The sequence below is a fragment of the Stigmatopora argus genome, chromosome 4 (genome assembly GCF_051989625.1).
Source record: "Stigmatopora argus isolate UIUO_Sarg chromosome 4, RoL_Sarg_1.0, whole genome shotgun sequence".
Taxonomy (NCBI): Eukaryota; Metazoa; Chordata; class Actinopteri; order Syngnathiformes; family Syngnathidae; genus Stigmatopora; species Stigmatopora argus.
This window is the reverse complement of record NC_135390.1, coordinates 16,031,691-16,058,542: the sequence shown is the minus strand read 5'-3', so window position 1 is coordinate 16,058,542 and position 26,852 is coordinate 16,031,691. Positions and strand designations below refer to the sequence as shown.

At 44.4% G+C, this 26,852-nt stretch overlaps 1 protein-coding gene across 2 annotated transcripts in view; it reads left to right on the top strand.

The window, feature by feature from the left end:
- The window catches only part of cicb (capicua transcriptional repressor b), a 35,789-nt gene that overhangs the window by 7,443 nt on the left and 1,494 nt on the right, over window positions 1–26,852 (top strand). Inside the window, exons 2-20 of one of the 2 annotated variants that reach the window (XM_077599460.1) lie at window positions 507–4,302; window positions 17,287–17,436; window positions 17,527–17,695; window positions 18,144–18,255; window positions 18,526–18,708; window positions 18,820–18,952; window positions 19,033–19,217; window positions 19,332–19,470; window positions 19,589–19,686; window positions 20,045–20,909; window positions 21,209–21,348; window positions 21,433–21,596; window positions 22,805–23,004; window positions 23,990–24,418; window positions 24,894–25,180; window positions 25,252–25,409; window positions 25,500–25,651; window positions 25,976–26,110; window positions 26,668–26,802. In XM_077599460.1, the coding sequence (XP_077455586.1) occupies window positions 594–4,302; window positions 17,287–17,436; window positions 17,527–17,695; window positions 18,144–18,255; window positions 18,526–18,708; window positions 18,820–18,952; window positions 19,033–19,217; window positions 19,332–19,470; window positions 19,589–19,686; window positions 20,045–20,909; window positions 21,209–21,348; window positions 21,433–21,596; window positions 22,805–23,004; window positions 23,990–24,418; window positions 24,894–25,180; window positions 25,252–25,409; window positions 25,500–25,651; window positions 25,976–26,110; window positions 26,668–26,802 (7,543 nt within the window). In that variant the 5' untranslated portion in view covers window positions 507–593. Of the gene's footprint in view, window positions 1–506; window positions 4,303–17,286; window positions 17,437–17,526; window positions 17,696–18,143; window positions 18,256–18,525; window positions 18,709–18,819; window positions 18,953–19,032; window positions 19,218–19,331; window positions 19,471–19,588; window positions 19,687–20,044; window positions 20,910–21,208; window positions 21,349–21,432; window positions 21,597–22,804; window positions 23,005–23,989; window positions 24,419–24,893; window positions 25,181–25,251; window positions 25,412–25,492; window positions 25,652–25,975; window positions 26,111–26,667; window positions 26,803–26,852 lie in introns of both variants that reach the window. The other variant, XM_077599459.1, reaches the window with a different exon arrangement.

The window sequence follows — 26,852 nt, the reverse complement described above, 5'->3', positions numbered from 1 at the left end:
ACTTTTCATTTTAATTTGATCCTAAAACAGAAAGTCGGCACTCATGATTTACTTTCCCGGGCCACACAAAATGATGTGGTGGGCCAGATTTGGCCCACGGGCCGCCACTTTGACACATGTGCTGTCGAGGAACCTTGGATGTCCTTTTTCCCCCCCTAAACAGGTACATATGGCAGAGAGAAGCTATTACCAGTCAAGTTTATTAATCCCGAACACAAGGCGACACACTGAAACGCAGTAAATGTCAAATGTTCAACCATGTCAATTACTATTACATATTGGATTCAGATTGTGAAGCATAGTGGTGCATATATGTGGTTTGCCTCAAAGTCAAAGGAAATAATTCCATAGCGTCACTAGTGACCAATGGAGTGTAGACCACGAATCTCACACACAGTATGCAGGATAAAGCTACACTTACCCTTCACCCTGAACAGGATACACAACAAAAATGTGTTTATGCATTAAGAAAGTGATTGACCATGTGTGTCTTTCTTCCTCTCTAGTTCTGCAATACAGAGAAGCGAAGACAAAGTGCCTTAAAGGAGAGAGTGACAGGGAAGAGGAACGTCTGCATTGAGATTTAAAAAAAAATGAGTCCATTAAAGAAACAACGGGGACGATCCCCTTCATCGTCCCGAGGCCGAGGGGCTCGACGAAAAGCGGGTGCTAAGCCTCCTCAAGAGAAAGACCCCAAAAGAATAAAGCGGGAGTCACCCGGTAAAACCCCACAGAGCACACCCAGCACTTTCTCTAAGCAGAGCTTACCCGTAGCGGGTGACCTTCATAAGGAGCCGAATGCGGACAATGATACCCCCAGGAGGGGTGAATTGAACGGACCGAGGAAACTGGTCGAGTCAGCTGATAAGGAAGCGCCAAAGACAGTAAAAGATGTGACGGCGTGTCGAAGCTCGTCCACCGACTCAGTAGCATCCCCTACCTCTCATCCTGCGCCGCAAAGCACAGCTACGACACCCCCAGCCGCCAACCCCAGTCTGGCTTCGGTGTCGAGCAGAAAAACAGCCACTTTCAAGGCCCGTGTTCCCAAAAAGAAATACACGTATGAGCACTTTGCCAACAACTCCACTCCTCCCACCATCTTTCCTACCTCTAGCTCTGCGCCCACAGGCTTAACTTCCTGTAATAGCAACAGCAAAATCGGTGACAGTGTAAATCAGACTCTTAATAGTATGAAGAATTGCAACAAGGTTAGTCATCTAATGAACAAAAATACTGATGCTAGTATAAACAGTACAAAAAATGACACTAGCATAATCAGTAGCAGTGTAAAAATCAGAAGTCATGCGAGCTCAGGTAATCAGTTATTAGTTCAACAAGTGACCGGTAAAGCCACAGAAGATATTGGGACTCTCAGGACAATGGCTCACCAAGAAAAAATGCCCCAAGTGGGAGAGAATGAATCAGAGGGTCCCCCCAACTCGGTGCGCTCATCCTCCACTGACACAGCCAGCGAGCACTCGGCTGATCTGGACATGGTGGAGGCAAATGGACCAAACAATCCGAACACTCCGGCGCCATTCCTGAACGCACTGCCCAAGCGAGTCAACGATACAGGCAAACCTGCTGAAGCACTTGCTACAGGTTTGAAAAACCAGAGAGTCTTAGTTCGGCAGAGAAGGACCTCGATGGAGAGCAGTGCCGACATTTCGGGCCAGGTGGGGTTCAAGGAGAGTGATTCCTACCCCGTTTCGCCGGTGTTCAGACCTGGTGTAGTAAGAGGGGTCAGTGGGGATGCTGTTGAAGTTCAACTGCAAGGGAAGGACATAATTATTAGATATCCTCTTCATGGCAGAACTGGGATGACAGCGTCAGGATCTGGGAACATTGTCGAGTTAGTTTTGGATGCGCCCCCACCCGGCTTGTTGCCAGTAGCGGTTAGTACCAAAGTGTGTGTGCCCTATGGAGGAGTGGAGGGGGGCCCGTTGTTGTACAGAGAGGGGATTATTTCCCAGGTGGACCCTCATCCAGGTGTCTCGTTCCCCTACCAGGTTGTCTTGGGTGAAGATGGCCAAATCCCGGGTGGCATGAATGGCCGTCAGGAGGGAGACAAAAGTAAAACTCAGACAGTGTGGGTTTCACGACAGAGTCTGAGATTGCTCACCCTACCCTGGGATGGCCCACACTTGGAGAGTGGGGGGGTTCGGGAAAGAGAGCGGGACAGGGAAAGGGAAGAAAGAGAGTGGAGGGAGGAGATGGAGGTAGAGAGGGAGGTATGCCAGTTGAGTAGTGGAATGGGTGTACTGGGAGTCGGACCAAGGCTGAACCATGGCTTGTCTTGTCAAGGGGTTGCCGAGGGGCATCCCTATGGAAATGTACATCAGCCTCCTCATCCCTCCACCGTTACTTCTAGTGGGGGGCCTACCACGGTCTACTCGGATAGAGAGAGACAGAAGCATGTCAACATCCCAGAAGAAGATGTTGAGGTGTCTTGTTTCAATATGTACGCTGAACCCAAGATAAACTCTACAATGTCACAGAACAGAAATATCATTTCCAAGTCCAGTAGCTACCACCCGTCCTCACCCCAACTCTCTGTGGTGAGGGGTTTGGGACCCTCTCATTTCACCACCCTAGCAAGCCCCCAGTTTTCCCCTTCGACTGCCTTACCCAATTGTGAAATGAACAAAAGTCAGCAAAATCTACCTCCAGCCAAGATCACTCCTACTCAGATCCCAACACCCTTGTCAGCGGGGGGGAATTCCTCTACCTCTTCTCGCTCCAGGACGCCCCTCTCGTTGGCTCAACAGAAATACAAGAAGGGCGACGTCGTGTGCACCCAGAACGGTATTCGTAAAAAGTTCAACGGTAAGCAGTGGAGGAGGCTGTGCTCGAGGGAGGGTTGCATGAAGGAATCTCAGCGTCGCGGCTACTGCTCCAGACACCTGTCGATGAGGACCAAGGAGATGGAGGCTGCCGGAGGGGCGGAAAGGGTCGGAGGAGGTAGCAGCTCGGGGACCGTGACGCCATCTGATCTGCGGGGCAGAGCGAGCAGTGAGTTTGAGTGGGACGACACATCCAGGGATAGCAGCGAAACGAGTAGCAGGGGAGACTCCAGACCCCGCTTGCTCCTCCCCTCCGTTTTGCCCCATGACCTGTCAGCCCGCTTCGACTTTGACGAGTGCGAGGCGGCCACTATGTTAGTATCGCTAGGAAGCTCCCGTTCTGGCACGCCATCCTATTCCCCCATTTCTAACCAGTCTCCCTTCTCCCCTGCCCCCTCTCCTTCACCCTCCCCGCTATTTGGCTTCAGGCCGGCAAACTTCTCCCCGATTACCGCCTCCCCGGTCCTACAACACCGGCGGCACAGGCAGCCAAGCGGCACGGGGGGAGGAGGGGGAGGGGGCAACAAGGTGACGACCACAGCAGGGGGAGTGGAGCGGGAGAGACACACTTCGGGCATCCAGCCTACGTTCCATAGCAACCTGACGTTTACGGTCCCGATGAGCCCCAGCAAAAGAAAGCCAGACGTACCCCTTCCGCCGCCCCTCCCCCTGCACCACCACAGTTACACGCCTAAAACAGAGCTGGAGCAGGGTGACCTCAACAACTCTTTCAGGGTCCTGTCCCCGCATACACCAGCTTCACATTCCCACACACCCACCTTCTCGCGTCCCAGGGGAGCCGCAACCCCTTCCTCGAGCAGGCCCCCTTCGTCGACGGCCGCCTCCCCTCCTCTACTGGTGTCGCCGACGCCTCCCTCCCCATTGACCCCTGACGGAGGGCCTCGTCGCATGGTCCCCGTTCCCCAGCAGAGCTTGCGGGATTCCCCCGTCATTGTAAGGAATCCTGACGTTCCCCTGACAAAATTCATAGAGTGTCCCCCGGGAAAAGGGAGTGTAAAAGAAGGAGGGGTTGAACCTACTTTAACTAAAGATAACGGCTTAACCTCCATCACGCCTCAACCCATTTCTGGTCTCCAGGTTCCCGTACCTATAAATGCCGCAGCAGCTCCTGTTCCCAATGGTGCCGTTCTTTTCCGAAGTCCAGCACAAACTTTGCTGCTCGTCTCTCCTTCACCGTCCTCTTTACCAACCTTAGACATTCCCGCCGCTGCCCCATTGCAAGCCCTCTCGGTCGCTGTCAGCGCAACGGTGGCCGCCCCCATTTCGTGCAGCGTGGACAGCTCCAGGGAACGAGGGGAAACCAGGGGTTTTGAGGGTGAGGTGCAGCAACCGGTCCCCTGCCACCCATCCCCCACGGCGCTGCTTCCACTGATCCTACCCGTGGAGAGCCTTCACCCCACTCCTCGGAAGGACATCATCATGGGACGGCCTGGAACAGGTGAGAACACATACATTTGTATTTGTTTACCTGAGGTCAGAAACTATGAACAGGGATTTTGCAGCGATACAATTTGTCTATTATTATGAGGACAATACCAAAAAAAAGAAAACCACAGAAAAAGTACAAATTAACTAACGTTGTTTGGTAAACAGCGAAACCATTTTGGCCACAATGCCGATTTATGAAGATCAAAACTATCCCAGTTTTTCCATTTTTCAGACAGTTTGGCATGTTATTCATTGAATGATTTAATTAGTGCTTTCATGTTTCTTCAGAATTCAGTAGTGTCTAAACTTAAAAGAAATTTCATGAAAATCACACCACACTATATAAAATCCAGGCCACACTGAACAGAAATAAAATAGTTATGCTATGCATGAGGGAAATCAGACCTTTTATCAACCATTTATGTTTGCGCCAGTAATACAGTAATATACATTTATTTGATGGTTTATTTCATCAGTCAACTAGAAAAATATGACCCTATCACATATTAAAATGTTTCATATGTTGCATTAACTTGCTCTCTTCATAATAGTAAATTAAACTAATGACTTTTAAGTAAGTTATTTCACTTGAATTTTATACCCAATTGCTCATTACTTGTCCACTGGTTATTCATGAGAAACAAATAATACTAAGATGTTAACATCATGAGCTTTGTTTTCACATACGACCAAATGAAGACTGCTTCTCCGTGGTATGTGGGAGCATTCCAGAGTGTTAGTAATTTAGCAGTCACATACGGGCAAGCAACATTTAAGGGAGGCGGTTTGTGCTACTGTGAATTCCATTCACCACCAATCAAAGCGAACCCCTCGTTCCCTTTAAATGTGACACACTCATATTTTAAATTATAAATGTATTACTATTTCTATCCATACTTATATCTGTAATTAGCAGTCACTCACTGCAGTGTCTTATTCGTCCATTCGTCATGTAATAGATCGAGATTGAACAACCAAGGTGATATGACCCGCATGTGGCGTCCATGCCCGCCAAAAGTGTCATGTTAGCCGACATGCTGTCGTCCCATATGGTCGCCCTTCTTGTGTGTCACGCCAAAGCCGCTCGTCACATGAGCGCAAGCACCTGCGATTTGTTGCACAGACCTAATGATGCACAGCTGACGTTCCAAAATTTTGCATGCTCGCTAAAACGGCACTAATTCTCGGCAGTGCTTTTTTCCCTATGCAGTGGTGTCATTTTTTTTATTGTGAGGACACATCATAGCTAATATTCCCCTCTTGATCATCATATTATATTATTAGGTACCAAAGAGGCCCCAAATATGAACACTTTTGAGTACAAAAGGAAAATAACATGTCATTGAAAATACTGACAACCAATTAAAAATACTATTTTTGAATTATTTATGTAAAGAAGCAATTTGGTTCAAATTCATTTTGAAAGAAAGATAAACTGGACTGTTTATTTGCTTTAGTAGGTCATGGAAAATCATCTGGCCAACTAAATCACACTTCCTGGATTTAAGTTTGGCGTAGTGTCTTAAAGCTTCAGTTGTAGATTTAGTTTGGTTTTTTTTTAAATTAAAAAGTGTTCCAGTGTCGTTTCTGTGTGCAATTTCAGATGAGAGAGAATATTAAATTGATGTTTCTATTATTGTGGGGATTAGACATGTTCCTTGAATTTAGCCTAGACAGACAGTTATATATTTAAAGTCATTATCGACAAATTTTGGTGTAAAGATATGGTTATTCTCAGGGGAAAAAAAGAAATTTGGAAATCGCAGTCAGAGATTCTCCAGTCGAGAACAAAAGCGAGTGCAAGACTAAAAATTAACATTTCATGACAATAGCATAAGTAACTATGGAAGGTGCTGTATGTAGGCCAGTTATGGAGCTGCTTGTTGGTGTTGATTTGCTTTCGTGGTGAATGGCACCACCAAAATGGGGTTTAGATTTTTAAAGGAAAAAAAGAGAGCGTGAGAGTAGATGACGACTCAGAGGAATAAAAACGATACGTGCGTGTCAGTATTTTGGCTGAACATGACCGACAGGTTTATTTTCTTCAAGTCCTTTGACATAGCCAGCGTATATGTTTGTTTTATTAGCGACTCAGGCCAATCCGTAGTCAAACAATGTACGGGCAAGTACATACCGAGGTGACTCGATATCTAAATGTGTGTTTATCACGTGTGTTCTAAAATGTACTAAGCTTGACAAGCATCCAAAATGAAATGTTGATTGCTGTAACAACACACACAAGTAAAGACAGTAAAAAATTAGAGCATAACATTTTTTAATGACTAGTTATGATGATGTGTTAACTGATAATCATGGGTCTATTGGGGTAATATTTTTTAATAGTCTTTAATTGATGTTTATATTTTTATCAATTTTTTAAAATGTAATTTAGATTTTTTTAGTACACCAATATTTTTTTCAAGCAAATATTTACCCCCCCCAAAAAACTATAAAAGATTTTATTTATTTAACTTTAAAAAAAAATTGAATAGATTATTCAGCCCTGACGAGCAGTCAAGAGTGTAGTCCACCTTTCGGCCAAAGTCTGCTGGGATAGGCTCCAGCACCCCGCAACAAACAATGTTGAAAAAGATGGAATAAAAGATTTTTTTAGCCATGAGATATAAGTGTCTTGACTTACAAGTGTGATGTACGATTAATAGTTGCCATTAATTCAATCCGAGGTCACTCCTTGACAAAACTTAACGCCTCCCAAGGCTTTCTTCTGATAAAAGTCCATTATTTTTTCCACAAAATACTACATTCCCTTGAGACACAGCTGAGATTGTCTCTGAAACTTTCCATGACATACACTGTTGCTCATTCTTGCACCTAAAAAGATCACTTTCAAGTTTGGTGCATGATGTTGATTATTTGAGAGCATGGTGTATAGTTTGGCCCAGGCCCCTTTTGGAGGAAATACGATCCTCCCATCATTTGCTGCCAATTACAGAGCATTGCAGTTCACACAAAATCATAGAGTAAGATGGAGTAAGGAACTTTTTTTTTTTAAAGTTGGCTGTTTTTTTTTTCCTCCTCGTGTACAATGCGGATTCATTCGTGTATGACATCTATTCGAGTTGAGGTCACTTTTTGAGGAAATGCAACACATCCAATCTTGTTTTCTTCTGCTCACAATGTCTGGCTTTTCTGATAAAATTTGACTAAATTGGATGCGCATATTTAGATAGTACCCGCCTGTACAATTCACTTCAACCGGGCCCCTTCGGCCCCCCGAGTGAATGCACGTCTCGACATATAGAGGCGCGCGACTGTGACAGAGAAGTGGACAGGAAGGGGAGCACTGTCATTTTGAGTGTATGCTCCCGCCTCACAGCCTCTTTTATGCGACTGAAAGGACGCCAAATGGATGAATAGCATCCCTTTGTGTCGGATCATGCATGCTTGCCCATGTGCATGTGCGTTTATTTTGACGGGCTTTGAGCTGCGTCACGTACGTGGGTGTTTTTTTTTTGGTAGACTCAGAAACATAGCGGGGAGCTTTTTTGAACGTAAGGAAAGAAGTAGTATATCTTAGAGCAAGGGTGTCAGACTCGGGTTGGTTCGCGGGCCGCTTTAACGTCAACTTGATTTCACGTGGGCCCGGACCATTTTAGATATAATATTTAGATATATTTTTTTATAAATGGATTAAAAGAACTGGATTAAAAGCCCTGAATATTCACTTTTTTATAGATCTAAAACAATGTTTATTTTAGCTTTTTTAAATATATTTTTAGATTTTACAAAATGATTTTTGAACTAAAAACACAGAAAAAAATGATTAAGAAAATTACAATTATTGATTTAAAAGGGGGAAAATCAGGAAATTTAATATACATCTATACTCTTCATTTTAATTTGATCCTAAAACAGAAAGTTGGCACTCATGATTTACTTTCCCGGGCCACTCAAAATGACGCGGTGGGCCAGATTTGGCCCCCGGGCCGCCACTTTGACACATGTGATGTGTAAGTGTGTCTTATATGTTAACAGTGTCTGTTAAGCAACAGCCACTTAATGGTGTAGTGGTTCACTCACCTGACTTTAGTGCGGGCAACCGTGGGATCGATTCCTGCTCGGTGACGCTGTGATTGTGAGTGCAAAAGGTTGTTTGTCTCTTTGTTTGCCCTACGGATGACTGGCGACCAGTTTAGGGTGTAGTCTGTCTTTCGCCTGAAGTCAGCTGGGATTGGCCACCACACAATCCTTGCGATGTTGCGCAGTTCGGACAATGAATGAATGAAAGCTACCCAACAAATTAACTAACTAAAATTATTGGCTTGGCTTAAACACACTCACCGGACACGCAAAAGCTTCTCCAAAAGCCGTGTAACTTTGGTGCAGTAACAATGCACTTAATTGGTCAGTACTAGTCTAAATGCTGATTAAATTTCAGGCATTTGTCCAAAACATCTAATACCAGCTCAGCTCATGGTCCCAATAGAAATTCATCTGTGTAGAAACCTTCCACTGTAATCGGACTCATTTCATTCGATGTATCCAGATGCTGAGCCAAAATAAATCCTTACACTGAAAACCTTCATTTTTTTATGTGTGTCAAATAAGCCATTGCACCGTGGGATAATTTATGCCCCATCTGTCATACGTGTATGTGCCGACCCATAAAAAAACTACACTAATGACTCCGTAAATGTCTTCTCCCAACTTGCCATAAAAAACGCAACAGAAGTAGGCAGAAATACAATTAGTGACAAGGAGATGGATGATACCGTATTTTATAGTGCCTGCATGTGTGTGTTGCATGCATGCAGTTTGTGATCATGTGTGTGTGAGAGAGCAACAGGCGTCAATCACGGAATGCCGGTTCTAATGTGCGTGAGAGTGGAAACTTGGCTGTTGCCATGGTAACGCAGCAAACATCCTGCTAATGAAATACTGACATAACACGGGGGCAGAAAATACAATTATGTATATGTGCTGGTAATGTGATGCCATAGAGAAGTTGATGTGTACAGCCTGTGTACCACATTTTTCTAAAAAAAAAAGATTACCCCTGATGGTAGAAAGGTTTCCCACCGCTAATGTGGATGTTTCTTTTCGCACAGTCAAATATATACAGTTTATTTGACTTTTATGGCTATAGTATATGTTGTACTGTCCCATCATAGGCAGGAAAGGCCTTATTCTTAAATGTCTTTGAAAATTTATCATATGATGTGACATGGTTAGGGTTATATATATATATATATATATATATATATATATATATATATATATATATATATATATATATATATATATATATATATATGTATATATATCTATAACCCTAACCATGTCACATCATATATCATATATATATATATCCATATATCACATATATATATTACACATTGGACTTCTATCAGCAGGGAATAAGTGTAAAAGTGAACCCATATGCCCACTGCTACGACATTGGGAAAAATTTAGCCACTAACCAACGAACATGTAATTGTTTATAATTTTTCTTTTCAAAATCAGATGGTTAAAACTATACTAAATTATATCATTTTTCATTGTGATTTAAATGGCCGTTATCCTCAGAGAAGACTTTTTTCCAGTAGTGTGGTGAAATATATTTTCCAATTTCTCCTGAGTAATTCTAATGTGAGTTAAGAGTGTTAGGTGACTCAAGGACACTATCATTTTTTTTATATGAAAGATGACAATGGAGCTTTCAGATATGTTTCCTCCACTACCGCTACTATTACTATACTGGTAGAATAGTAATACTATGGCTACTCTTTTTACTCACTTTTTGGGGGGAATTTGGATGCCAATGCTTTTCCTCGTGCATCAGTCTTCCTATTACGACATGCAAATTATGGAAATATTGCACTATATGCACAATGTCTTAGTCGTCTTGACCCTGAAGTACATCACACACTTTTGATACAAGGATTGTATGTGACACAATTTCTTTAAAAAATTATTTCCTGCACTTTTTGCTTAGTTTTCTCTCCGCTACTAATATTTCAATTATTTACGGTTTGAAGTGACTTTTCTTACCGCGTCGTAAATGTTGCAACTATATATGAAAATTGCAAAATACACTTTTCCCTGTCACACACACATAGGTACTTATGACATAGCACAGACATTTTTCACTAAGATTTGGAAAAATAAAGCGAAGCCTTTTCTTTTTTAACCCTTTATTCCATCGCATTGCAGTGGCATCACCTCCCTCCTTCCTCTCTTTCCTCCTCTCCTCATCCTGGTCTACCCGGATACGGATACCCGGGAATAACATCCCTGCTCACTCCCTCCCCTCCGCCCGTGCCCCGCGCTTTTTACGTAACACTTTAAAGCCCTTGCATATCCTTACTGGCCATGGCAACAAGCACATCTGGCTATCGTACGACCGCCTCCTGCACCTCTAAATGACTTTTCCCATTTGGGAGATTAAGCTTTAACTGTTTGTAATATTCTCCGATTAAAAAAAAGAGTTTGGAAAGTCTTCAAAAATCATTTTCTAGTCCTTACATGCCTCAAAACTTGAAATTCGTTATTTTTGTATCCTTAAATCTTGTTTTACTCCACTCTGTATCATGTGGCCAATGTTTCTAGTGCTTGCATCCTTTTGGGTATCTATCTGAAGGCGAGTAGTGCCCTCGTATGGTCAAATTGGAGCATTGCATGTGTGGCATGGACGAATTTTCTTCGGTTTTGGGGTTTTTATCAGGGTAATGCACCCCTTCATCAGTGTGTTTCAGCTCTGTCATTTGTACGCCATAGCACACACTCTATTGCAATATGAGATCTGGTGTGCATTGACGGTCAGTCAACTGTCGTCTTTTGGGGGGCTCCCTCAAATCAAAGCATGCGGTTCCGAGTCAGGTGACTGATGAACAAGGTCCAATTCGATAGGCAGCGACGAGTTCTCAGGTGACGCGGCAGATCGCTGTTGCCACGGTAACTGCGAAGGACTGCCTCATGCGAGTTATAATTGGAGCGAGTAAATGGCGGGCGCTAGGGAGGGCAGAAGATGAATTGAGATTGGACAGGAGGGCGATGGAAGGTGGCACCTCCTGCGTCGTGGCCGCCGGAGGTAACGAGTGGGAGTAAAAGTTTGTCAGTCACGTGGCACACACACACACACACACACACAAACAAAAGAAAAAAGAACACACTAGACCTGTGATTTGGGTTAGAAGCGGATGCAAGCAATAATGGAACACCTACACACATTTCAAGCACAGGAACAAGGAGGTTTTGTAAGGCTTAGCTGAAAGGGGGCGAGGGATTCTATTTTTCACCTCGGAGCTCATGATTCTTAAAGTAGTGCTGAGCAGCCTCCCTCTGGTGGTATGCAAAATAATTGCCCATCTAAGCACTATTCAGTTGTATTTCACTTTGAATTTCTCCAAGCACTATTCAGTTGTATTTCGCTTTGAAGTTCTCTATAGTTGCATTCTGTCATTCATTTTCAATGACACTTATCCTTGTGAGGGCACTGGAACCTATCCCAGCCAACCATATATTATATTAAATTATTATACATTCTAGTTACAGTTTATCTTAATCGTTGTTTGTCATTGGCAGCGATAGACAAGCAAACCTGTTGAACGAACATGGCCGACATTGAATGATCGTGTTTTGGTGGTATTGACAGAGAGAGACTTCCAAACCATTTTGACTGGTTTGAGCTACAACCCTTCCATTTACAAGGAATTGAATTATGAAGGTCACATTAAGCTGTCAAAAAAGTTAATGTTCTTTAACTAATATTTATTTGTCATGGAGACTTGTATGTCTTTGAAGTAACTACTCTTTCTTTGTTTTCGCTCACTGTCATTTTTGGGAAATCTTTTTTCATATTGCTATCTATATTTAGCATTAGTAAATAGGCGACAACAAATCAGGATTTATTTGTTTATATAATCACCAATTCGGCTACACCAACACAAGTAGCAGCTGACAGTGGACTGTAGCCTTCTTGTTTGTGCCTGAATGATATATGATACATCACATCATCAATTGTCATATTGTTTTCACACAACTTTGGCTTACTTCAAGTTGGAGAATAATTATGTCCATTGTATGTCAAGTCGGTCACGCTATTATTTCATTTAGCGCGTTTGATGAGGTGTAGCTTATACAAAATAGTGCGGGAATATTTCTAAATAAATCTAAAATCCCGACGTGCCCGTCACGTTAAGACATAAACCAATCTAACCACATTTTTGGGTCTTTCCTTATTATGCAACAACAACAAAAGAACCAGTATTTTTTTTATCGGTGAGGTTTCCATTTCACAACACAATTCTCAAGGATTTGCAATTTTGAACTCAAGTTAAGATTGTTTTATGTCTGCACTCAGCTTGAAGTATTCATTCATTCATTTTCTGACTCACAAGAGTCACGGGGGGTGCTGGAGCCTAACCCGGCTGGCTTTGGGCACGAGGCGGGGGACACCCTGATTCAGTGACCAGCCAATCGCAGGGAACGAGGAGATGGACAACCATTCACGCTCACACTTATACCTAGGGCAAGGGTGTCAGACTCGGGTTGGTTCGCGGGCCGCTTTAACGTCAACTTGATTTCACGTGGGCCGGACCATTTTAGATATAATATTTAGATTTTTTTAAATATAAATTGATTAAAAGAACTGGATTATAAGCCCTGAATATTCAGTTTTTATAGATCTAAAACAATGTTTATTTTAGCTTTTTTATATATTTTTAGATTTTACAAAATGATTTTTGAACTAAAAACACAGAAAAAATGGATTAGAAAATTACAATTATTGATTTAAAAGGGGGCAAATCAGGAAATTTAATATACATCTATAGTTATACTCTTCATTTTAATTTGATCCTAAAACAGAAAGTCGGCACTCATGATTTACTTTCCCGGGCCACACAAAATGATGCGGCGGGCCATATTTGGCCTCCAGGCCGCCACTTTGACACCTGTGACCTAGGGTATAATTTAGTGTTCAACCAGCCTACTGTTAATGTTTTTGGAATGTGGGAGGAAACTGGAGTTCCCGGAGAAAACCCACGCAAACTCCATGCAGGAAGACCGACCTGGGATCGAACCCAAGACCCCCGAACTGTCAGCCGCCCATCTTGAACTAATTTAAAGAAAACATCTGTGGTGGGGAAATAGGCTAAGGTTCTTGGTATTCCGTGACTCTCCTTTTTAGACATATTTCAATCCATGGTTAACAATGATTTACCTATTTTAATCCCAAAAATAAAGTGTACAGCTTGGCGACGAAGGGGTTAAGCATTTTTACGATCAAGGGCAGCCTGCCAGAGTCGCTCCCGGCATCTCTGGTCAGAGCTCAGCCTCTTGATGGGCTGACCGTAATGGAGACCCCTCCCCGTATTGTATGTCTGGATGTGCTAGCTCAGCATGACTCATGCATCTTGCTTGAGTAACAACACTATAGCTCGCTATTTCCAGTTCTGTTCTCACAACATTTTTTAGTATTGTTCCCTTTGTGCTCTATACTTCTTCTTATGTGAGAACTTGTGTTTTCACTGGTTATTTTCCCTCCTCCTCCCACTTGCCCCCCCAGTGAAAATTACTCTGTCTATTTTTACCCACCACTCATGGACCGTTTCAGCCGTTTCCTTCTCTTTCAAGCGGCCTCCTCTTTCCCGTTCGCCCTCTCCCACCCCTTGGGCAAGTGTGTTGCATCAGAACCAAGTACACTCTGTTTTGTAAATGTCCATTTTGTGCAGATAGAAATTAAAAGTTGTCATTTTGGAAAATCACATCACTAGATGTCCAATCCATTTTGATTGGGAGAGGCTGGCAATGAATGGTCATTCCCAATTAAAGTGGCTGGATGTCTATGGCATTGAAAAATGAGTATTTATAGGCAGTCCTCCCAGTTTAAATGAATTAGACATCTAACGTTGTCAATGGCACGCATTGAGTTAATAACCTTCTTTGCCTTAGTGTTTTTTCTCTATAAGTGCTGCCTGTTGAAATATTTTTAAATGTGTTATTAGGGAACTTTGATTAAAAATCAGGTAAATAATTGTATTTACCCACAACAGTCCTCACAACAAAATTTCATCCATAATCAGAATCTTATAGTAGAGAGCTCACTAGCGCTCTAATCAGTTTGTAAAAAGGGGCGGTACCTTGAAAAATATCTACAAGCTTATTGGTTAGCCTACATCTGAGTGTCGATACTCTATTGGCTCCCTTCCACGTCAGTCTACATTTACTACGATAACCACCACAATGGGGTTGAGTGGGTTGCAAACGAAATAAACTGTACTATTCTTTTGTGAGAGTTTAAATCCCACAACATTAGTTTGACTTTGAGCAAAACAAATGGAATATGTTGTTTTGTCAAAGATGGTTCATATTTGGAAACAAAATGTAGAGTCGTTCACCGTCAGTGCGCCAATGACTGTGGAAGCGGATAGCATTTGCATATGACTGGCATTCCAGTGCATGTTCTGACCAATGGGAATGGACGTTGAGCGCATGACAGGGGGGCGCCACAGCCAATTGCAGAGCCAGGATTGGTTCAGTTGGGCGGGACAAAGGCTGGGCGAGGTTGACAGGAGCAAGAAGGGGAGGGGGCAAACGCAAGCAAAGCAAAGGCAGCCTAGTTTACAGCAAGAGGAAGAAGAGGGAGGGGAAAAAGAATAGAACGGGGGCCGGGACAAAATGAACGAGTTACTTCGTCCGAGGGCGCACTTTCGTGGACTGTAAACCTCTCCCGAAGTGGACGACGTGTGGCTTTGGTGTGGTGCGCGAGCATCGCCTAGCTAAACCTGCGTGTGGACGGCGGCGCGCTTCACCACTCGCCTCTTGGGTTTGGCGATCGAAACGCTTTATATCCGAGGAGATAGCGGAGAGGCACGGGTGGTTCGTCCCGTTTTTTTGTTTGGCCGCCCGCCGGACTAGTCAACTCGGTTGTCGCTTGGTTTCGGGGGCGGTGGGTACATTGCTCAGGTTGTGATGGATGAATGCGCCAGTCAGCGAGAGCTGACTGTACCTAGCAAACAGGTATACCCACAAAACCGTCATGGGCGCGCTTATTATTTACTGTAAGTCCGTGAAGTAGAGCGTTCCATTCCGTCGCCTTGATGCCGGACTGCGACGTCCCCAGCGGATAGTAGTTAGCACACGGACAGTCGAAGTGTGGGCAGTGCATGCTTCAAATACATCTTTGTAACTGAGACATGAGAATACCCGCGTCGTTTTGGCGTCTGTCTGTGTGGCGTGTGCGCGACCAGGGGCGTGCCCGGGGACTCGCTCCCGAAGCGGGCGCCGCGGCGGCTCGGGTTCCGGTTCTCGCCCCGGGAATGGATGCGTAACTCTTACCACCATCTTCAAAAAAAAAAGAGTCAAACCGCTTTGGACGCCCGGTTAGGTTATTTTTTTTCTTCCATTTTTATTTTTTAATCAACCACATGTGGTTTAGCTGTGTCCGAAGGGATCCAGTTTTGCGCAGAGTAGGTCGCGTCATGACGCGGGGAGACTGCCTAGTAGTCGGGTTGATGTTGTACTCGAGGCCGTGGATGCATTCCAGGCCTCGTTAACTATTTCAGCGCCACAACGTAGCACTAATGTAAACAAACAACCGGAGTAGGACATCAGGGGTAATTGGACCAAAACCTACGAAGGAGTCAAGTTTTCAAACCTCGATAGTTCCCCCACTTTGAACATTTTTTTAATGATCTTTTGTCTACCTTGGAACCAACACTCCAGTATACCCCCCACCACCACCACCTAACTGTGAATGATGATGATATGGATACAAACAGAAGCCTCTTTGAACCTACTCGCTGTTTCATGTAGAAGAAAGAGCTCTGTATAAAAAGGAGATACTACCACTTGTTTTTATTATTTCATTTGGGCGACAGTCACTGAACTTTACTTCACCATGTTCTCATCAGAGAATCCTCAGTATCTTCGCCAAGGATTAAGCATGTTTGGTTAGTTCATGTTCAATTCATCTATTGTTCTATTGCTATTTATTTAGTTCAGAGTTTTAGCTGCATCAATCTAGGGCTTCCTCGCATTTTCACTTCAAATGGAAATATTTGACCGCAAACAGGGTTTGTTTCTTGGAAAAGAGCATTCTCCTAATTGTGTCTGAACAATAGGATGATTTGGTCCCAATACATGATTTATTTTCTTAACTCCATGTCCAAATCTAGGACGTACTGCTCTAGGGTTGTTGTTTTTATTGTAACTTTGCTTTACTTCACTTCTCTATTTGTTGCTTCCAAAAGAACAGATCATTTTCATTGCTCTTCTTTATTCCCCGAAGAAGGAAACAAAGTAGTGGTAATTAAATGTATAAAGGCCTGCTGTTTTTGGATTGAAGAACAGCTTGTACTCTTATCAAGAACCAAATTTAAAATATGGTTCTGCCCCAGCAGCATTAAAGTGTTATACAGCGGCACGTTGATTTTATCCTCTTTTCCCATGCAAGTGAAATGAAATACAATCGATCAGTTTTTGCCTTCTAAAAGATGCTGTTAAAATGTTTTGAATCTTACAAAAAGCAATTGAGTATTTACTACATGACAAAAAAATACACGAATAGCAAGTCGAATGTAAAGAACTACAGATTTTGTGTCCTATGATGTCATGCTTCAGTGCTCATTAATATTGTGCTGCTCCATCTGGTTTGCACATCTTGGCCATCAGGGAACAGTGAATTCTAAAATATGTAGAGATGGTTTTCTCCAAGCTCCTTTAGCTACAGTGGTATTTGTCGTTTTTTTCCCTTGTAGACGATCACGAATATAAATCTCTAAGTGTTGGTATATTCTCTGTGTGGTAGTCATATGCCCAAATCTACATTGCTTTAAGGGCTGCAAAAAATTACAAGCTATATTCTTTTAAAAAAAATAGTGAGCGACATTATAAGTGACAATACCAATTTACTGCACGTAAACTAGTGACCTCATAAATAGTCTGCTTGATGAAGTCGGACTAGTAAAGACTGTATGTGGAATCCACCATCCAACCCTCAGTTTGCACAAACCGTGTCTTCTCTCCACAGTGTGGACCAACGTGGAGCCTCGGTCCGTTCCGGTTTTCCCCTGGCATTCTTTGGTGCCCTTCCTGGCACCCACCCAATCAGATGCCTCTTCTCAGCCAGGGGAAGGCCAGCATCCTGTCAGTCACCCCCACGCAGCCACTCTTAAGACAGGTATGTTTGATTATGTTGTGACATTTTTTTCCTTTCCATCCCGTGGTGTCATTTTGCCCTTAAATGTGTCACCTATGGCATTTTTCTCAGACTGTCAGGCAGTAGCGGGGCCACCTCCTGAACCTATTGAAGCCCCTCAGGCTGTTGAGAGGGGTCCCCCAACACGGCATGTCACTGCACCTGAGGAGTCGGAGAGGGAAAAAGTGGACGGGGAGAAGGAACGGCCTGAGAGCGAAACGGAAAGCGACGTGGATGACCCGTAAGTTGTCTTTTAGTCATATTACTTACTCTTGGAGTTGTGTATAACGAATTATCAAATTTCTGGTTATGGTGTTACATATTTGTCTGATGAGCAAAACTGTTTATGAATTTGATCTAAAAGGCGGAAAATTCTTAAGTTGCTGCGGGAACTGTTCGGTAAGCTTTGTAAATGTTCCTGCTGTAGTTGTTTTTGTACACACACATGCATTGGTAGAGCTCAAAGGAAGGAACAAAAGCTTTTCTTCAACCACAGCATTTTATTATCACATGAAAAGCAGTGTCCTCTTTGGAGATGAGCTTGTGAAGTGGATTGTGTTTAATATGAAATACACGCCTAATCTTTAAAGACATCAACTGGCCTTAATCAAGGGGCAGTTCATGTCTATAATTGTCATCTGGATCAAATAACTTAAATTGCTGGTTATTATTATTTTTTTGTCCTTTAGCTTCCTCCCTGGTGTTGTGCCAGAGCAGCCCCTCTTGAAATCCCCAGTGAAGCGACGCACCCAGTCCCTTAGCGCATTGCCCAAAGATGGCGACAAGAACAGCCCCGGAAAGGTAGACTTTTTCTCTCTTCTTAATACAGAGGAAATCGGCGCATTTCAGTATACCGAGCCAGATTGTTATATTTAGTAGAGCATGCTAACAGGCCGATAATATAGACAGGTTTAAACGTATTCAACTTGGGCACCTGTCTGTCATGTATATGGAATGCACTATTATTCCCCCTACGTATTATGGATTGTTTTCAAGGGGCCATTTTCTTCAACTAAATGCTTCTTTTGTCTTAAATGATTTTTTAAAAATGTATTCTGTTTGTCTTTTTAGCGTGAAAAAGACCACATCCGGCGGCCGATGAACGCTTTTATGATTTTCAGCAAACGCCATCGGGCGTTGGTACACCAGCGACACCCCAACCAGGACAACAGAACTGTCAGCAAGATTCTGGGCGAGTGGTGGTATGCCCTCGGACCTAAAGAGAAACAGAAATACCATGACTTAGCCTTCCAGGTACATTTCTGTGTATTTATAGGGATCTTGATGTGGACTTCAACATGATTTGGGCAAAATGATACATCATGTTATATGCTTGTACTTCTTCCTGGGTTATTCCTTCCCCAGGTAAAAGAAGCCCATTTCAAGGCTCACCCTGACTGGAAGTGGTGCAACAAAGACAGGAAGAAGTCCAGCTCTGAAGGTCGTGGCATCCCCGGGGGCAAAGATATCCGTGAGAGGAGCATGTCTGAGTCTACAGGTTTGTCTCATAGCATTCCACAAGACATCAATCACAGAGTTGATTTTCCGTGACTTGTCTTTTGTTTACCTGCTACGCAGAGCCACATTCCGTAGAAATGAAAAGTGTAGTAGGTCCGTGTCTGGTGGGCATGTCTGAGAGGAGTCAGACGGCGGACGGTCACATGAGCCAACTGACGCGACCCAGAGCCTTCTCGCAAAGTGCCATGCACAACATGGAGAGGCCCGACAGGGGCAATACTCAAGCCCTGGTGGAACTGGCGCAGGTAAACATTGTTTTACATAGGTTTCAATGCAGTCCAATTGGGATTATTATTTATTTATTTTTATTCTATTATTTTTTTCAACCTTTTGGCATTTTTTTTCTGTTTTTGTTTTAGATGTGTGGTGATGGAGGCGGCCAGTTTTCCAGCCACACTACAACCCTGTCACAGTCCCAGCGAGGCATCAGTGAGGACATGACCAGCGATGATGAGCGCATGGTCATATGCGAGGAAGAGGGCGATGACGACGTCATAGGTATGAAATGACAAAACTAGTTTTCTCTTATTTAATCACCTAGTCCTGGCCTGTACATAATGTGGTCAAGCATTGCGATATCGAATGTCAAGTGTAGCTGTAGTGTGTTCTTCTCCAGAGGACCCTTATCCAAGCGCCTCCATTGACCTCAAGTGCAAGGAGCGAGTGACCGACAGCGACAGTGAAAGAGGATCTGGTGACGAGAGTGCTCAAAAGGTAACTGACCGTCTGCCATTCTTAATTTGGTGAAAGCGGTACTCGGACGTTTCGTTGAAAGACGTTTGGTCCCTGGACGTTTGGTCGACCGGACGTTTGGTAGAATGGACATTTGGCCGCCGGGTTGTTACTGTTGAAACCAGATCTCAAAATTATATATAGAGAGAGTTTAATATCTAAATATCTAATATTAAAATATCAACAGTAAACTCTCTGTCATAATTTGACAGCGAGCGAACCCGGCGACCAAACGTCCGGTCGACCAAACGTCCGGTCACGGGTGAAAGCTTGCAAAGTTTCACAGAACAGTAGACATGACATGTTAGTTGTGATCAATTCACATTGCTTTATTTCCCAGCGAGTCTTCGCTCCTGTCATCTGCTCCACGGCATCTTCGTCCCATCACGGCAGGAGCGTGTCCCTGTCCTCCTTTCCAACTGTCAAACGCTACGATGAGGGAAGATCAGGGTTTATTTCTGATCCTAGGAAGAGGGCAGAGGAAGATATCAAAGACTCTTTCGGGGGTGAGGCGGGAGCAGCGCACCCCTCATCTGTCTCCTTCTCTACCAGCCAGTCGGTTATCTCCGCGTCTCCTTCGCATCTTGGCATCGGTGCCGTGCGAGTGGCCTCCACGGTATTGACTAACGTCATGCGCCCCGTCATCAGTACGCCACTTCCCATCGTCAGCAAACCCCGCGACGGCGCAGCCTCGTCCAGCCACTACATGCTAGAGAGGAAGCCACTCACGCTGCAGCATCCGCAACTTCTGATCGGCTCAGGACCAGTAGGCGGGGCCACAGCCGTGGCGAGCGGTTTCTCCTCCTCCTTGTCCCCGAGTCCTGTAGGTGCAGGGGTGGTGACTAATTTAGTGCTGGGTGGCTCTCTGTCAGGTCAGCCCGCTGTGCAGCTAATCACACCGCCCCTCCACTCTCAGAACCCCTCTTCTAATAGTCAATCCAATGGACCCGTGCCTCTGCCCCTACTTCAGCCCCAGTTCCTCCCTACCTCCTCCCTAGCGCCCCCTGGAGGTAAGGCCATCACGCAGGTCCAGTACATTCTACCCACCCTCCCCGCCAATCCCAAGAGCCCGCCACAGCAACTTTGCCAGCCCACCAATATCTTCAACCTGCCCGCAGCTCCGCCCACACACGCACCCTTGGCCAATGGGAAACAACAGGGTCATAGTTCATTGGTGTGTTATTCGTCCAGCCCTGGAACAAGAGGTGAGTGGAGAGCGATACAAATTGGGTATATCTTCAACTACATGTAAATATAGATTATACACATAAAGTACAAGATAAGTCAAAATGTCTGATATGCAATGTGAGCCACTGTGTTTTCACTTGAAAGTGATGAAATAGTAAGTGCAGAAACGCACACATTTAGCTCATTGACTGACATTGACAGCGATCGATGTCCAAGCCATTTGTACTGGGAAGGCTAAGAGTTTAGCAATGAGAAATGACAGTCACTACATAATATGATGCAACAATCAAATAATGTGTATTCTTAATCTGCTCAGTGCAAACACAGTCGCCCGTGCTCCAGGGTAAAATGGTTGTCCCCATGGCGACAGTACGCACAGCGGCGGCTCCAGCTCAGCAGTTTCCTATTGTGGCCCCGCCTCTTCCTGTTCAGAACGGCGCTCCGGCAGGGAGCAAGGTTCGCAGCCTGAAAGCGTAGTTAATGAAGCCTGCTGTCTCAAAAGGAATGAAGCACTCATTGTTTCTTTTTTTAAATCTCCAGATCATCCAGATCGCACCCATGCCTATGGTCCAGTCGCAGCTGTCTCATGGAGGGGCGATCCACTCAGTCAGCCCCTTTCCAGTAACAGTGGCCACAGCTGCCGTCGTTGCACCTGGGCCTGCGGCCCCCTCACAGGCTGTTCTCCTGCCGCCTCCAACCACTAGGTTTGAATATGACATCATTTTTACACCTTTCCCTTTTCACTTGTTTAACGTGTGGGATTGGTAAAACTATTTTTAAAAGCACTTTGTCTTATCACATATTTTCACCCATTGTTATTTGAAAAACAATATCACCAGCTATTAACAGTTCATTTTCTGAGCCACTTATCCTCACAAGGATCATGGGGGGGCTCGATCCTATCCCAGCCAACAATGGACAATAGGGAGGGTAGTCATTGAATTTGTTGCCAGCCAATCGCAGGGTACACGGAGACTAACAACCATGCACGCACACTCATACCTGCATAAAATTTGAAGTGTTCCACCAGCCTACCATGCATGTTTTAAGGATGTGGGAGGAAATCGGAAAACCCGAAGAAAACCCACGCAGGCATGGGATGAACATGCACACTCCACATAGGAAAGGGAAGATCAGAACCTCCTAGGGAATGAACCCTCAATCTCAGAACTGTCTGAGCATCGTCTGAAGTTAATATGTACATAATGACTTGTAATTTAATAGAACTACTGAAGCAGGCTGTCCTGAAAGTGGAAATAATTTGATGTTATTTTTGTCTCCAAATTGAATGACAAATGATTGTTGTTGAAAATGTGATTTCTTAAAAATGGGACCCTTGGGCGAATTGATGAACTGGAAAATTGTTTTCACATGCACAGTGTACGTGCCTTTATCGCAACAATAGCAAACGATCAAAATTACGACGCGTTCGCACACCAGGCAGACAAGTTGTTTGTTCAAGTCCAATACAAGGCTATCAACGTGCTACCCCTTTTACTCCCAGTGCTACAATTTTAGTGATTACCCCTCAAATTGAGGCAATTAATTCACTTCTATAATGACGACGGCACGTAATAGCCTAAAAGATGGCAGGAAGCAGAATTGTTTGGAATCGGCTTGTGTGGAGGCAAAAAAAGGAGAAGTGCAGCAGGGGTGCTGCTGTGGCAGAGCAGCTCTATTCTGGAAATGTTAGTCATGCTGCTGGTGGCCCCGGCGGTGCTTCTGCTGTCCACCCCCACACCTACCTTTCAGTTAGACACCCACATATGCAACACTACTTGTCCTCTGCAGAACTTCTCTTTTTGTTCTCCTCTCCCCTTTTGACCATACTTCCTTCCTGCTGCTGTCGCATCATTAAACCCAATCACCCCTTTCCCTACTCAGCTAATAGAGTGTTATTTTGTCCACTCAGGATCACTTATGTGCAGTCCACTCTGGGGGTGCCATCCTCACTGCCAGGAGTGTCCACAACAACTTCATCTTCGTCTACTTGCACCTCTCAGCAAGGGTTACCTCCGCCCAGCTCCGCGTATGTGCCGCCTTCCCTGGCCACCCTCGGATTCACCACCATCCCCCCACCTGGTCAGACAATGGTTCAGCCGCTGATCGCCGGTCAGTGCTGCAGTTTAGTTACAAAGTTTTTTTCCCGTTATAAGTTAAGCCGCTTGGATGTTCAATATATTTGTTTTGATGGTGGACCTTAGGAGTGTAACAAATAGGCTTGTCGTGATAATTACTATGCCCACTTTCCGTATCGTCCCATTAGCTGCCATTGGTGTCGATAGAAGTCTACCGTATTTTCACGACTATAGGGCGCATCGTATTTTTAGCCGCAGTGTCAATAACGAGTGCTATTTCTGTATTTCACACACACAAAGGACGCACCGTTTTTATAGACGCAGCCAGGCATGGCAAAACATACACCAGCTTAGACATACACGCTACACCCACATGCTAAAACACGTTTTTAAAAAGGCAACGGAAGCAAAAGTGAGTTTGGTTGAACTTTATTTAGCCATTTTACAATGTACTCACGTCATCACCCACAAATCCATCAAAGTTGCTTCGTCAAGCTGTGTTGATGCCGATCGCCAGGCCACAATCCATTCGCAAATAGTAGCTAGCTAGTAGCTAGCGTCCATGCTTCGTAAAGCTGTGTTGATGCCGATTGCCAGGCCAAAATCCATTGGGTGTATTGACAAAAGAACTATATATCCCAGCAGTCACTGCGCAGTACTTTTTCTACGGGAAAATAGTAGAGTCGGGGGCTGCTTGCCGTAGTTGTGAGAGCTGTAGAGGATGGTGTACCCTATCAACTGATTTATTTTATTTTATCATGATAACAATTTTAGTATTGGTCCATATATAAAGCGCACTGGATTATAGGGCGCCCTGTCTATTTTGGAGAAAATTTAAGACTTTTATGTGCGCCTTATAGTCGTGAAAATACGGTAATCTGAACTGGGAAGGCTAGTAGTGATAAAGCGATCATTCGCTGCCAGCCCCTCCCACGACAAACGGATGTCTATCGCTATGAATAAAAGCCAATTTTGCGAAAACAACTTGTATTTTAACATGCATGTTCACATCCATCCAGGTCAAGCGCCTCTCCTGGCCACGGCCCCGTCGCCACAGCCCCCCAGCTCAGCCCCCGGCCAGATCGTCACTGCCGTCTACCCTCCTTCACATAGTGTCACCATGGCGACCGGGGCAATCTCCATGACGGCCATGCCATCCAGCGCCACCATCTACTCCGTCTCTAGCCCCTGTAGCGCTTCCGGCCAATTCGTGGCCAAACACTCCGCAGTGGCCGCCGTTGCGGTCAGGCAGCCTCATTCGGAGCATCACCAGTCGCATGCGGACAGAGCTGGCGACAGACAGGCTGAGAGGCAGACGGAGGTGCCGGTGCCTGTGCAGCCTGAACGTCAGGTGCAGTGCTCCATGGGTAGTGGCTCGGCAGCACCTCCTAGTGGAACCGCTATTGCTGCAAGGCCCTGCAGTCCCCCGCTTCAAATCCAACCACCTGGTATGCCTCTCTCATTATGACATACTGAGGGATAAAGATTTCGACTTGTACTGCTGGTATTTCAGTGGAAATGCAGATTTGCGATGATTATGACCAACAGAAAAAGTCTGGTAAAAACAGAAGTACTTACTAAATGAGTTTTCGTAAATGAAATCAGAAAAAATGTGCTCTGAAACTCCTGAATTTATTTAAATATTTAGAATATTTCTACCCTAAACAACAATAACTTCTAAAATGATTGAATCCAATTTACCATCACTGGTGGCGTTATTGCAAAGATTATACATAGCATTTTGAAAAGTGAATTCCCCCCCCTCCAAACAGATTTTTTGAAAATATCGTTCATAGATGGAGGTGAACCCTTTCTTTATAACCACAATGAAAAACCAAAATGTCCCCGAAAATTAAGAAATGTCTCTGGCTCGGCAGTATCGGCATAAACTCTACAGTGAATATTTTGAACTCTCTCTTTCAGCCAGTACATCCGGCATACTCAAGCTCAGCCAGCTCCCGAGCCGACCTCCCCAGAAAGTCAAGGCCACGCTGGCCAGCATCCCAGTGGGCAACTACGAGGGAGGGGGCCGTGGAAAGGAGCGCGAAAAGGAGCGGGAGAAGGAAAGGGAAAGAGAGGCCTTAATTGCCGCTTCCAACAGCCACTTTTCTTTCGACGTGGAACCCACGGGACCCGCGACAGCTTCTCCCGCTTCGCATTCAGCAGAGGAGCCTCCGTCCTCTGAGAGCACAGCAGAAACTACCAAAGAGGTTAGTTTCAATGCAATTTACTGATGAAATGTTGGTGACAAGATTTCAACAACAATGCTTGTTTCCTTTAGGCCGAATGGAAGGAATCACTTCCATCGTCTCCTCTGCCGCCTCCACTGGCTCCCGAGCCACCTCTGCCGCCTCCTCATGCCGACAAGGAGGGGCCAGCCCCAAAGAAGATCAAAGCTCGTCCTCCACCACTGAAGAAGACGTTCGACTCTGTAGACAAGTGAGAGCTCGTGACAATTCACCGTTTAAGCAGTGGGACCGCCGACTATATGCCATGTGTGTGTTTTTTTTGCGTGTGCTGGTCGGGAAGGGTGCTGTCGGAGGTCTACTTTGAGGAGCGCTTTGCTGAGCTGCCCGAGTTTCGGCCCGAGGAGGTGTTGCCGTCGCCCACGCTGCAGAGCCTCGCCACGTCGCCGCGAGCCATTTTGGGCAGCTATCGGCGCAAGAGGAAGAATTCAACAGGTAGCTTTTCAGATCTTATTATATATTAACAGTGAAGAGCATTAATTGTCACTATTTTTTTTAATGAATATCTTCCCAGAATCGTGACTTACTATAATCACTCATTAATTACACATTTTTAGACAATAATTTATTATCAAACACATACTGACACTTTGTAACAAGCTTCCTAAGTGTGTGGAGCAATTATTAAACAAGTAAGGATGGATCTTTCTTATTCATGATGAGAATTCTGAAGAAATGTCGGCATTTTAATAGGTATTTTACTCAACACACACATACACACACTCGTATTGTTGTCCAACGGCATCTCTGTTTCTTTAGACTTGGACTCTGCCACTGACGATCAAGTGTCTCCAAAGAGGAAGAGTCGAAGGCGCTCCAGCTGCAGCTCAGAGCCCAACACGCCGAAAAGTGCCGCCAAGTGCGAGGGCGATATCTTCACTTTCGACAGACCAGGTATTCTTGTCTAGGGGTTAGCTTAGGGCACGTCATGAGTGCCGATTTTCTGTTTTAGGATCAAATTAAAATGAAGAGTACAGATGTATATTCAATTTCCTGATTTTCCCCCTTTTAAATCAAAAATTGTAATTTATTAATCCATTTTTTTCTGTTTTTAGTTCAAAAATCATTTTGTAAATTCTAAAAATATATTTAAAAAAAGCTAAAATAAACATTGTTTTAGATCTATAGAAAACTGAATATTCAGGGATTTTAATCCCGTTCTTTTAATCAATTTATTAAAAAAAATCTAAATATTATATCTAAAATGGTCCGGCCCACATGAAATCGAGTTGACGTTAACGCGGCCCCCGAACCAACCCGAGTCTGACACCCCTGGCCTGGGGTATTGAATCAGGAGCTAACTACCTGGAAGTTCCTAACCAGATGGCTAACACACACATTTAAAGCACACCTTAAAATATTCCCACTCACCCATTAGTGGTTCTTGTGCAAATTGTATAAGCTACAATTTGAAACAAGTAACAATCTTATGCTCTTTTTTCTCCACATAGGCACGGATGGCGAGGACATCCTAGCCGAGCTGGAGTTTGACAAAGTGCCGTACTCTTCATTGCGACGAACGCTGGACCAGAGAAGAGCGCTGGTCATGCAGCTGTTTCAGGAGCAGCAAGGCTTCTTCCCATCAGGTTGGCAATAAAAAACATGCTTTCTACTCATGTTGTTCAGGCTACCTTTT